This window comes from Chaetodon trifascialis, chromosome 13, assembly GCF_039877785.1.
Source record: "Chaetodon trifascialis isolate fChaTrf1 chromosome 13, fChaTrf1.hap1, whole genome shotgun sequence".
NCBI lineage: Eukaryota > Metazoa > Chordata > Actinopteri > Chaetodontiformes > Chaetodontidae > Chaetodon > Chaetodon trifascialis.
The window spans coordinates 21,974,763-21,988,499 of NC_092068.1; the positions used below are offsets into that span (position 1 = coordinate 21,974,763).

Below are 13,737 nucleotides of genomic sequence, written 5' to 3' on the forward strand. Positions count from 1 at the left end.
TTGTAGACACATCAGCTCCATAGAGAATACATGTGCACACACATTCAACATCTGTCTGGACGCTCTGTTATTCTGAAAGTGTGGCAGCCCTGAAAGGAGTATTTGCATTTTTCTTTTTATCCCCGAAAACCTCAGGGGAGGATGTGTGTGTGTGTTTTAGAAAGTTGTGCTTAAATATGGGATCACCCACATCCCCTTCCCTTTGTCTGCTTCCTTTCTCCCTTTAAGACCACCTATGCACTTTGGCTCACTGTGCATTTTGGAACTGATTTTAAATTCCTGCCGATAACTTTTAAGGTAGAGTATTGCATGGTCAGGCTCACATTTGTGTTCAGATCCTGAGACCGCCTTCTGAGGCGGGGGTCTCCAAGCTAGAACATACTAACTAATGAGGCAACTCTGTATCCTAGAAATTATGCGTACATATTAGTAATTTGCAACATCAAACATATGAAAAACAGACCTCATGTTCTCATTTTCAACACATCAACCCCATCAGGAAATGTTGTTATGTTGTTATGTTTGCACTTGTACACCTTCACACATGGGTTTTGCACAAAAATGTGAGTCTCTGTGCACGGCTGAGCCTCATAATCATGCAAATTCTATACTGATGCATTACTGCTGTCCCTACGGACAATGATCCAGCAATGTGCAATTAGCTTCTCATATGTGGTAACTGCACTGGATGTGTTGGGCTACAGGGACACGTTTACTACTGAAATTGATTCTAAGCTAATTATGCTTTTTTGATGCAATATTCACACTGCCCTTAAAATGCTGCCACAAACCTGAATTTTGTGTAGTGATGTAATGATTAGTTAGATTATGTTTTTTTTAACTTATTGTCAGTCTTTGTTTGCAGCCTCGTCTGTTACAGAAAATCCCGTTACAGGGTGTGGACAAAATAAAAGCAACACTACTGCAGTGCAATGCAGCAGATCTGAAATGAATGCTATGGATATGTGAATAAGGCTATTGTATGGGTATGGGTATTCACTATTTTTCCAGCAGCCTTCGTTTTCTTATCAGCCAGTTTTAGAAATGCAGTTTGGAATAAGAAATTAGCTTCAAATGGAAACTGTCCGACTGAAAAACGTCAACCAGGCTGTTATCAGAGAAAGCCACTCTTGGCCAGTTTTTAGAAGTTGCTCCTTGGAAATGTATACAGCTGAGCTCAGGAGCTGAAGTTTACCTTTGGTGTGGTCATTTGAACTTGCTGCCCATAAACAGCAAAGCAAAACATCTTACCTGAAACATGTGTTTTTCATTTTTTGTGGCACTGTGTTTTTAAGGGCCTTCATGCCTCAAAGTGAACTTGGCTGTTTATTATTTTAATTAGCTTAACATTGGGTGTTGCTTGGTGATAAGTCTGCAGAGGTGACCTTAGTGTGTCAGTAGAAGCTAGTTTTTAATATCTGTGGCATTAAAATTATATTATAAAAGCCTCTATCATCAAATTTTCCTGCCCATAAGTCACCCTAACTCTTGAAATAATGTAAAAGATAGCTGTGGAAATTCAAATTAAAGGAGAATCAAGCCTAAACATCGCCCACATTGATGGTCTAATCTGTCTTTCCTCTTTCCTCTTTTAGGCTCTTCATTGTTGTCACCCCACAGTACTGGTCTGGACGTCGATATGGGCTGCTGGGATCGCTCCTCCCTCCTGTCCCCTGGCCTGAGGCTAGCAGTCATCACAGTGATTCTCCTCCTCAAGCTCCATCCTTCATTGGCCGGGGCTCCCCCTGAGCAGAGCTTGGGTGGCTCCGTTTCAGCAGTGTCCACAAATAAAACTGAATGCAGCAAGGCTGAAGCGTGCTCAAAGGGGGTGATCTTACCTATTTGGGAGCCGCAAAACCCGTCATTTGGTGACAAGGTGGCCCGGGCAACAGTTTATTTTGTGGCGCTGGTCTACATGTTCCTAGGGGTGTCAATCATCGCAGACCGATTCATGGCATCAATAGAGGTCATCACATCACAGGAAAAGGAGATCACCATCAAGAAACCCAACGGGGAAACCACCACCACCACTGTCCGGATCTGGAACGAGACCGTCTCCAATCTCACCCTCATGGCTCTGGGCTCTTCAGCTCCCGAGATCCTGCTGTCTGTCATCGAAGTTGTGGGTCACGGGTTCCATGCTGGTACGCTGGGCCCCTCCACCATCGTGGGCTCTGCGGCGTTCAACATGTTCGTCATCATTGGGATCTGTGTGTACGTCGTGCCCGACGGTGAGACGAGGAAGGTCAAGCACCTTCGCGTCTTCTTCGTCACGGCCACCTGGAGTATCTTCGCCTACATTTGGCTCTACCTGATCCTGTCCGTGATCTCGCCTGGCGTCGTGCATGTGTGGGAGGGGTTGCTCACATTCCTCTTCTTCCCCATCTGTGTGGTGTTTGCCTGGGTGGCTGACCGCCGCCTGCTGTTCTACAAGTACGTGTACAAGCGCTACCGCACCGGCAAGCAGCGTGGCATGATCATCGAGACCGAGGGAGACCGTCCGCTTCCTTCCAAGGTATGGAACACATGTAGATTACTGCACCCGATGATAAAATTATCACCCAAACCATCCGTTTTGAACTTCCATTCCAGTTAACCGAACAATCCCTGATCCAGCTTCGACCTGCTGAAGTTTGCATATTTTCCTTAGATAATGTAACAATGAACAATCTGACTGCTCATTTCATACTGTGTCAGACTTTGACATGTTCCCATGTTTTTAAATCCAATAGAAATTATGGCCAAAAGTATGAAAATAAGAGCTAAGTTACAGTAAACCTGACTTCTCCTTTAATATCCATTGAAACCAACATACAAAAGACCCTCAACTTCTATCTCAACCACTGTTATTAGACTGTGATTAGTGTTATTTACAACTATGTTTGGTATTAAAACCACTTCGTTCTTGAGTATTTGTAATTTTGTTTTGAAAAGAAGGTATTTCCTTTCAACAGTAGATATTTTGTCAACAAAGAAAATGCTAAAACCTGAAATCACTCCATGATGATGATGACGACATTACAAAGCATAGCAATGACTGTGGTGTATCTGGAACATGTCTGATTTAAGTGTTGAATTTCAGGAGCTGAAATTCCTCTATTAGTTCTAACAGCCACGTTCTCGTGCAGCCATCTCTGTCTTTATCAAAAACATATCAGCTAGAGAACAGCCAAACAGTAGAAATTAATTAAGCTGTCCTCATCCAAACATGTGGCAGAGAAAAAACAAAAAGGAGAAGATAAGGTGCTCTGTGTAGGCGGAAGTGAGTTCATAGTGTGTATCTGAAACAATCATCTGTATTAATGAATGGAGTTCTGCCAAGGTAAACTCGTTACCATGTAGCTCATTACCACAAACACACACACACAAATGCTTTTTAAGTATTGTCACTTTTTAATTTCCTGCTTTGACTACCATCTGATACTCTCTGCAATGTGCCATGCAGTACATTGCACATATCTAATTAAATTCTCAGTATTATGGTGTTTGTACGTTTATTCACCACTCAGTGCATTTAGAGTCTCTCAATATCTCGAACTTGTTTTATAATTTCTCTCATTTCTTTGATGAGATTATTAAGAGTCAGGGCTCCATTAGAACAAGAAGAGCACTTTCATTTCAGCTTGTTGCTAACAGATATCATTGAATCAAACCCAAAAGTGTCCCTAAGGGGAAAGCCTAATAATTTAGTTTTAAATTGCCATGTTGCTTAAAGAGCTAAATGATATTCCATCAATTCAACTTTCCTCAAAGGAAACAAAGGGTTTCAATGAACAAAAAAAAAAAAAAAAAAAAACAACCTGGTGGTTGGCATTTTGCTATTATGGATCATAAAAATTTATGCTAGTATCTGCTTGTATTCACTTTCAACGTTAATGTGGGTTGTTTTTGAAATTTGCAAGCACATTATCTGACAAAAAGAGTCCACTTTTGACCAAAGCTGAGCTGACCTCTCTCAGGATAAACTGATGCACGCTACACAGATTATTTAGATCATGCTACAGTTAGAAACACCATTTGAAACCAGGAATTCATCTTTAGGGTTTGGCTTCCACCAACACCTCAGAAACTTTACATTTCTGCCTTTGTTTTTGTAGTTGTTCATTGGTGGTTACCTCCTTGACAGCACCACAAAGGTTTGCCTGGATATTTGACATTCTGCTCCAAAGCCTCCAATCAGTGCTACTGATTAAATTGCTGTCTTCTCCGTTATAAGGTGGACATAGAGATGGATGGGAAGATGCTGAACTCTCATGGTGTTGACTTCCTGGATGGTCCACTGGGTTTGGATCTAGATGAGAAAGATCTGGACGAGGAGGAGACCCGGAGAGACATGGCCAAGATCCTGAAGGAACTCAAACAGAAACACCCTGACAAGGAGGTGGGTAACAAAGTCAAAAAGACCTCACATGGAGTGCAATAAAACACACTGTGAGAAAAACAGATGCTCCTGTTGGGGGTTGTTTTTCTCAGTGTTCCTGTATAGAAAATGAAATGACAAAATAAGCAGCAGCAGATGACGCACTTTCTATTCACCTCTATTATTACAGTGATTATGGTGATGAATGCAGTTCTAGGTCTCATCACAACCTCTCAGATTAATTTGATAATGGTACTCCTAAAAAAGAAAATTGCAAAGGAAACTGAGCACCCATTAAATCAATATGTGAATATAAAAAATAAACACAGATACTATTTCTGGCATTAGCAACTCATCTTCTATCTGTCTGGCTGGCTGGCTGCCTGACCTGGCATGATAAACATATACTGAAGGAATTTGTCTGTGTGTCATTGCTGCAGACTCTTTTTGTAAACACTTTAAGTGCCTACTTGTTTCTACATACACAGTGAAGCACAGCTCTGTGTCCAAGATCTGCATTGTCGGGATGACTGACAGAAGCATTTTTTGAGACCTTAGTAGGGCTGGGCGATATGGCTGAAAACTCTATTGCGATATAAGTGTTTTATATCGGTCGATATCGATAATTATTGATATTTTTTATCACCTATTTAAAATAAGGACCAGGAGAAAAAAACATTCAATTTAAACATTTTTATTTTAAATTTAACCTTCCTCTGATTATAATCCCCTGCTGCAGTTGGTGGACGTTGGCGAATACGGCTGCGCTCCAAAGAGTGAGCGCGGCTAAGGTGGTTAAATAAGTTTGTGGTATTACCGGTCTTGGTGGGGACGAAAGTCTTGCATAAGTTACAGACCACATTGGTCTGACTACGGTCCGACTTATAAAATCCAAAAACTGCCATACCGGCGAGCTGACTTTCCCTGTTTTATCAACAGTTTCTTCGCTCGCTGCAGCGCTCACTTTCTATTTCTCATCTCACTCGTCGCGAAGCATCAAACACGAGACAACGAGATGGCGCAACCGAACTTGATACTGTTACATGATTGGTGTGTTAGCGTGTCTCTCTCACTGATTAGCGATTACTCCCTACGTTGCTCGGTTACCTGAGAGCGAGAGCCTTTGTTCACGCAACCAACCTCGCTTAGCAAGTTCAGGTTTCTTCCGACGAAGAAAAAAAAATTATTATTATGTTTTATCGAATGCATTTTTTATTGATATTGATGACGTGTCTATCGCGAGACATATCGCCATCGTTTTATCGCCCAGCCCTAGACCTTAGCATATTAAAGTTCCTCAAAGTGAAATTCATTCATAGCCATCAAATATGACGTGACCAGCTTTGTTTTACTCAGTGCTCTTCTTGTTGTTTGGACATGGTTTAACACTGAAGTGCACGATGGAAGCTGCAAACATCAAGACAAGCTGCTGAAACAGCAGCTCTTTTTACATGCATGAGAGCCTCCTATAATAGGTTTTTACACTTAGATTGCCCTCATCTCTGCGTGGATTAACAATGAGGCTGATTAATCTGTTGTCAGAAACAAGCAGCAGTACCTTGACATTGCAGGTGCACGTCTTACTTTATGTTGTAGGGCCACTACAGTATTGATCGTTGTAGACCCGACCAGCAGCACATCTGTAGGTGATAGAGCTTCCAAAGCTCCAAATTGGTTCTCCTTCCTCCACCACATGCTCTTTTTTTATCCAGTAATTGATACTTGCGCCACCATTTTGTGCCTGATGTAATAAAGAAGGAAATGAGAGCAATTGCTCCTGATGACTTTGTGGAATATGCTGTTTTCCCCTCTTGCTCCTTAAAATAAAACTTTGTTGTTGGCAAGGGTTCCACTTATCAGCAGAGTGTTGATGTATGAAGTCTGACATTAGCTAATGCAGATGTTAGCCAGCAAGCTGTCAGGCTTTTTTCATTGGCTGCTAAGTCTTCATGTATTCAAATCTCTGTAAAAAGAATGAGATCATTAACATGTTTGTAACTATGGTTAGGATCTTTACTGTCATTAACTTCAGGTCAGCCCATAAAGGCTCTCATTCTCAGACTGAAAAGTAATTCACCGGATCTCTTCCAATAATTGGGTGATAGCAGAGGAATATGAGCGGAGTGAGGAAAGGAGGGACAGTGAAAAAAACCATGCGATCGACCCAGGAATTCAGGGCATTTCTAAGCAGGATGGATGCTTGCTGTCATGCTTGGACCTGGATCCTTCTCTACTTATGAAATTACCAAGCTGTCCATGTTTCATTTGGCACATCATGCACAGCTGTGTAAGATCTAGCAAAGACTTGATGCATTTTCCTCCATGTAGCTGAATCACAGACACTGTTGATTGAAACTTCACTGTTGTTTCTCCGTTGACATATTATAACAGCATGATTCATTGTAAGATCATGTTTTTTTGACTGTTTCAAGTGTTGGATTCATCCACATGACACACCAGTAAATCTTATTTATCCAGACGAGCTAGATCAAGCTCTGATCCAGCCAGACAAGCTGTTGTTAAACAATGTTCTCTGATTTAAGCTGACAAGTTGACAAAGACATTCTTTCCCACAATAGGAGAAACCACACCAGCTGTCGAGGGGTCGAGAGTTTTGGTGCATTTTATGTGGAGCAACATTTTAGAACAACTGCCGTGTCCACTGATCATGCAGAAGAAAACATTTTTACACTGTGTGTGCCTTCATGTCTTGTTTCACCAGGTGGAACAACTCATTGAGCTTGCCAACTACCAAGTCCTGAGCCAGCAGCAGAAGAGTCGCGCTTTCTATCGATGCCAGGCCACCCGGCTGATGACAGGCGCTGGCAACATCCTGAAGAAACATGCAGCAGATCAGGCACGGAAGGCCGTCAGCATGCACGAGGTTCGCTCTGACGCTGGCGATAACGACCCCATCTCTAAGATCTTTTTTGAGCCCGGTTCTTACCAGTGCCTCGAGAACTGCGGCACAGTGGCGGTGAACGTGGTGCGACGCGGTGGAGATGTGGGCAAAACGATTTCTGTGGAGTACCGGACGGAAGACGGCACGGCCAACGCTGGCTCGGACTACGAGTTCACAGAGGGCGTGGTGGTCTTCAAGCCTGGCGAGACACTGAAGGAGATCCGTGTGGGAATCATTGACGACGACATCTTTGAAGAGGATGAAAACTTCCTGATTCACCTTTCCAGTGTCAAGGTGTTGACATCAGAAGGCGAGGAGCCCGAGGAAGGCGAGTCAGCGAACCACGTGGACTCGGTGGCGTGCCTCGGCTTACCCTCCACAGCCACCGTTACCATCTTTGATGACGACCACGCTGGTATCTTTACGTTTGAGGAGCCTGTATGCCACGTGAGCGAGAGCGTTGGTACCATGGAGGTGAAGGTGCTGAGAACGTCGGGGGCTCGCGGCGTGGTCATGCTGCCGTACAAGACGGTGGAGGGAACGGCACGAGGTGGCGGAGAGGACTTTGAAGACATTCACGGCATCCTGGAATTTCAGAACGACGAAATCTTGTGAGTAATTTGAAATTTGAATCTTAATGATAATGTCAAATTTATTCATGCAGATATTTCTCAGCTTCACTGTCATTTTCTGCGTGTTTTTCTTGATTATTTTTCACGCTTTTTGTCAGTGTGATGTTGCAAATGTTATTGCTGATGATGTGAGAAAGTGAGGGTGTGAGTGTGATGTGGTGGTCACGATGAGCGGCGAGGCGGACTGCTCATTGGGGTACTTGACAAAATCAACTATTCCCCACCCCTTGATCCCTTTTATCCTATATTTTCTGCTTTGACTCATTCAATCTCCTCTTTCATCTGCATCAGTCTGTTCATTCCTTTTTGCTTTGGATTCTGCTGCTGTTTTAGTCGTCTGTGGGTTGCATTGATTCCTACACTCTCGATTGCTATACGGTCATTACAGTAGCTTCAGCTTATGAGTTGCTTGAGCCAAGATGTTGGGAAACTGGATAATTTGTTGGATGCTTAATGGTTTGAATTTTAAGTAGATGAAATGTCAGGACATGGCAGTTGAATGAGAAGTGTTGAATTTTAGTTACGTAAAGCACTTAATGGAAAACCATGAGGAGCCGGTCGCTGGAAAGGGTACATGAATTAAACAAGCAGCAGGGAATCAGGGACACGCTAAGAAGGAGCATCTATCTAGTCAACTTAATTTGGATACACAAAGGCTTTTTAAGAAAATACCAGTTGTCCTTTTGTGTGGCTTTATACTGTGTGAGAACATCCCAGAGCAACCACTCACGCAGCCAGCTAGAGGCTTTTTTTCATTGTCTTCCCCATGTGAAAAGAACCTGAAACTCCATCTAAGGATCCCAGCTGCGAAATGCCACAGCCTCAGTTCAAAGCTCTTCTTCGCCAAATGCAGAGGCCTCATTATCTGATGGTGACTGATGGTGAGGTCAGTGATAGCTATTTGACCACGTTTCAGCAGACCTTTTACCACAGTGGTGATTTTGCTCACAGCCAGCTGCTGTACTCTTCATCCTGACCCACTCACAGCGTGGGGAATTAGCTCCAGCTATCAGCCAAATGTTTGCACAATGCTGAGCACTTTATCTGGAAACCAAACCTAATTTCAAAGTCCTCTTTTGTTCTTTGACTCATTTATTATGGCAACTATCGCTGCAAATACTTATGTGTGTGTTTCCTATCACACGTTTACTTGGTCCTTTTTAAACAGTAGCTGGTAATATTCTGCACTGACGCAAAGGCTGACTAAGTAGTTGACTCAGATGTTGTCAAAACTGTAGAAGTGATAGGAGTTTGCTCTAAGTAACAGCATCACATAAATGCTGATAATGTAATTCATAAATGTAATTTAATGGTAAATTTTCTTTGGGATGAAAGCGTTATATGGATTTGTTGTCCTTGTGACTGCTGTTTGAATCTTGTGCTGTCCACCATCATATGGATGCCTGTGTTGAACTGTTGAAAAGCTGTTTTCAGTGTCACTCTTTTTGCATAAAGATGAAATGTGTTTTAGCCTGTTCAGACATGGAAACATGGACACAAAACTGAATTCACTCACGGCCTCTGTATGGGGAGGCTCTCGCCACGAGAGGTGATGTTTTTTTAGCTGGTTTCTGTGCAAAATGATTTTCTGTAAAACGCTCGATAAGGTGGGCAACTGCTCTCGCTCCCACTCTCTCTCACACACATGGCAGGGTGGGCGTGTTCACGATGTCAGCACAGATTACAGTTTGCAGTAAATCCTCCTCGTGGTGGCCTGTAGGCCTGTTGGGCTTGTAGCTTTAGTGAGAATTACAATAAACTTCACAGCTTTCAGCTGTTATCCTTTTTACTGCTTGGGCCATGTGCTCTTTTTTGGGTGTAAGCAGTCTTGGAGAACACCTTGGACAATCTGGACCAATTCTTTTCCGCAGAATATTGGATAAATGAATATTGTTTAAGTCTCTCCTGACCATCTCACTCATCTGTCCCACCCTGGCTGCTTGAATGATTGACAACATGCTATATTGATTTAGTTATTTCATCAGACTCACTTGACTGGAGCAGTTTCTTGAACTTCATAATAATGAATTCACTTCACCCATTTTGGGAATATTATAAATCTTTTTTGGGGTTATGATCTCAAGGTTGTAGTTTGGATTTCTAAAAAGTTTCTGTCAGTTATTTGTACTTCCTAACCTTCCATCTTTGGCTGTTTTTGCTTCCTCCACTGTCCGAGGAGAGGCGTAAGATCTGAGATCCAAGATCTTTGGGGAGAAGTTTTTCTTTGTCCTCTTGGAAAGCTTCGGCCAGGTTGCCGGCTGCTGCTGCAAATACACAAGTCCTAACCTGGATTAGACATGCGGTGGCAAGGAGATGTGGAGCTCTGTTTCTTTGCTGGCATGCATCAGTTGTTAGTTGCAGTAGTAGTAGCTTTGGAAACCCGAAGTTTGCTTGTTTGAAAATGTTCAGCTAGATTGTGAGGAAGAAGGCTTGTAGTGACATGAAACAAAGTGTGCTGTCATGATGAATAAATAGGACAGATGCTGTCTTAGCATTAGTGTCAAACTCTCCTCCCTTTCTTCTGTTTTTGGTCAGATTTGAAGCAGATGTCTGCAGGGCTGGCTTTTTCAGCCTGTGGCAGACTGCATAGTTTCCCTAGCTTATAGCTCTTACAGCCAGGGCTAAGTGGGTTTTAATAACACTTTGTCCAAATCAAATGATGGACTGTCCTTCCGGCTATCGTGGTCACTGTGTGTGTATTCTCATGTGTACATGTGTGTGTTTCCTAGGGAAAAGACCCAGAGGTGGAGCACTGTAACCATAAACTATAGCACTAATGCCTGAAGTGAAGAGCATTTCAACCATGGCCACATGTACGTAGGGAGAGAACATTTTGTAACCAGGAAATTACAAGTTTGATTCCCACATAGTGTTCTTCAACTATTAATCTCTAACTGCCTCCCTAAATCATCTCTGGTGAATTTTTTATATGGTCTTTAATAGTTCAGAACGGTAGCCATTGCTTGAAGAGTAGCAAACCTAATATGTGATAGAAATGGACCATGGCAGTGTTTTTCAGTGTTTTAGCCTCCAAATCATCGTACCGTAACATTACTGCTGATGACTTTCTAACTCAAAATTCTACAGCTACAAATATTATCATTTTATTTTTCTTTGAAACTCTTTTTCATTGGTGGTTCATTAAAAGCACATTACTGATCAGACTCCCATCAGACTGTCTGTGAAAGCGACAGCATGGGGAGTTTTCAAAGCAACTCAGACAAATTAAAACAAAAGGCATTGAACACTTATTTTGTTGGGTTACTTAAGGAGGTTTTTGTATTAAATTTAGTATTTGCTTTCTTACACACATTAAGGGGACAGAGCAAGTCTGCTCTCAAATATGGGGAATATTTCTAAGAGGTTAGCTGAGTTTCTTGTTAGCTGCTAGCTTAACTAGCTAGGTTCTCCTAGCTAAAGTGTGTGAACTGCCTTAACATTTCAACTAGTTTCTCTTAATTTTAGAGAGGTATGGCCTTATATCAATGCAAGTAATGTCTTTTATATACTTATTTTACATCTTAGACTGTGTCCTGGGAAATTTATCAAAAACAAAATACACATATAGCTGACCTGCCTGTTAGCTGCTAGCTATACTAGCTAGGTACTGCTAAGTTGCTAAAGTAGGTGATAGGCTGCCCTAAATGCCAGTTTCCCTCTAGATTTGAGAGACATGCTTATTTTTATGTGTTTACTTTAATCTTTTAAGCTTTAAAATTATACATATTGGTCTCCAAGCTTAGAGGCACTGGCACCAGTAGGTATGCTATTCATACATAGGAAAATGCTGGGTTGCACTTCGTTTCACAACTTTAATGTGATATGGGATAAAAAATTCTGCAGTAGACATTGGATATGTTGTCGACAGAAACTGCAAGCACAGTGAACAAACATATAACATTTAGGACAAATAAACTTGTTTCTGTTGTGTCTTTCAAAACGGAGTTGCATGGTGCCTCACAAAATACAATAAAGTAAAGAGTAATCACTGAATAAACTTCCACATGCCATAGCATTTATAGCCTGAACTAATTAGCAGAGCTTGTCCCAAGATAGGATAGAAAATATGCATTCCCATCGAAATGCACAGTGTGTGTCATCAATGAGCCGCCAGGGCCCCAAGTATGTCTCTACAGGGAAAAGCAGAGGACGTTTTTGCTGCAGAAAAAAGGAATTACAAAATAGCTGATCTAAATAGGACTGCCTCCAGGCTAATTCTACCCTGATTCTATTTCTCAGAGAGAGAGAGCGAGAGAGAGAGGAGGGAGGGAGGGTACAGCTATATAGATAAACGAGTGAATGGAGGCAGTGATGGGAGGAGGCATGGCAGAGAATGATGGAGTGGACAGAGACAGGAGAGAGAAATGGAAAAGTTTTAGACCTGTTAAAGTTTGGGACTTTTCCTTATGTGCCATCCCTGCTTCTTTTCTTTTTTTCATTTTCCCTCCTCTCATGGCACCTTACATTTCTCTTTCTCTATGCCCATAAGAGACCCTGTGCAATTTGTCTCTGGAATAGTTTGTGAGGGCTTGTCCTGTGTGTTCTTTGAAAGACTGAAAAGTGTATGTATGTATGTGTGGGAGAGGGAGATGGAGAGCGCTGGAGAAAGAGGGAGAGCCTGCAGACGACTCCCCAGCACTCAGCTGTGTCAAATTATCTTCGTACATGTCCTCAATGCAGTGTGTCACAGAAAACACCAGCTCAGTCCTACATGTTTGTGTTGTGTGTGTGTGTGTGTGTGTGTGTGTGTGTGTGTGTGTGTGTGTGTGTGTGTGTGTGTGTGTGTGTGTGTGTGTGTGCACGCGTGTGTGTGTGGGTGGCTGTACTCCATCCACCTTGTGGTATAATGCACCAATACAGATGGCAGATTTTGACAGGCCTATTAAACAACTGTTGTTCTTTATCGTTTATAGTATTTCTTAGTACCATTGCCATTAATACTATGATTGCAGCCACTTAAACCATGACCACAGTGCCATTAAGTGCTATTAATACTATTCGCACTGCTGCTACCTCAACAACTACTAATGCTTCTAAACCCACTTAAACAATGCAAAAATCTTAGTCATAACAAGTCACTTAATTGATTATTTAATACAGAAATGGTCATCTTTGAATGATTATGTCTGTCCAAAGGAAAATGTCTAAAGGTAATATCTATTAAGCATGCCCAGAGTGCGTTGAGTGAAGTGGAAATATTTGGCTGGCTTCGTGTGGTTAGTTGAGTAGAGACGAGAGTCGAGTTTCACTCCCTTGATGTTAGTGCAATTATCTGCCTTATTTTTCATCATTTGACAACAATAACATTTGGAAAAAGGCAGAATTATTTTACCCCATTGGCACTTAATATGTGTTCCTATCGGAAGAAAGCTAAATAACTTAAGATTAATGTCTTCTGCACTGTAGTACCTCTGCTCATAGGTATCTATACTGCAAACTAGCATCATCATACAGTACCTGTGACATGATGAGCAGTTTTATCCAGAGCACCATCCAGCACCTTAAGTGGCTCTATTTTTATTATAGAGGCTCCTGGTGGAATTGCCAGACTACTTAATACAAAATAGGTCAGGAATTCAACTTTTTTTTTTTTTTTTTTTTTTTCCATAGCTGTTACATTGAAAATGTATTTTTACACAGAGAAGAGGACAACCAGGTTGACTTTGTCCAGTGTTCATGTTGGTTTGTAAAGTGTACAATGAGCCCACGCTGAGTGGTGCATTAGTTATCATTGAAGCAGTGTTTAACTCGGTTTTGACTTTTACTCTGCTACTTTTGACCCAGTGAGGTACATGCACACACACACACACACACACACACACACACACACACACACACACACA

At 42.0% G+C, this 13,737-nt stretch overlaps 1 protein-coding gene across 1 annotated transcript in view; it reads left to right on the forward strand.

Moving 5' to 3' along the window:
• Nucleotides 1-13,737, forward strand: part of slc8a1b (solute carrier family 8 member 1b) — a 130,848-nt gene that overhangs the window by 9,316 nt on the left and 107,795 nt on the right. The window contains exons 2-4 of the mRNA XM_070978296.1: nucleotides 1,596-2,515; nucleotides 4,217-4,381; nucleotides 7,083-7,873. Coding sequence (XP_070834397.1) covers nucleotides 1,640-2,515; nucleotides 4,217-4,381; nucleotides 7,083-7,873 — 1,832 coding nt within the window. The 5' untranslated portion in view covers nucleotides 1,596-1,639. The remainder of the gene's footprint in view (nucleotides 1-1,595; nucleotides 2,516-4,216; nucleotides 4,382-7,082; nucleotides 7,874-13,737) is intronic.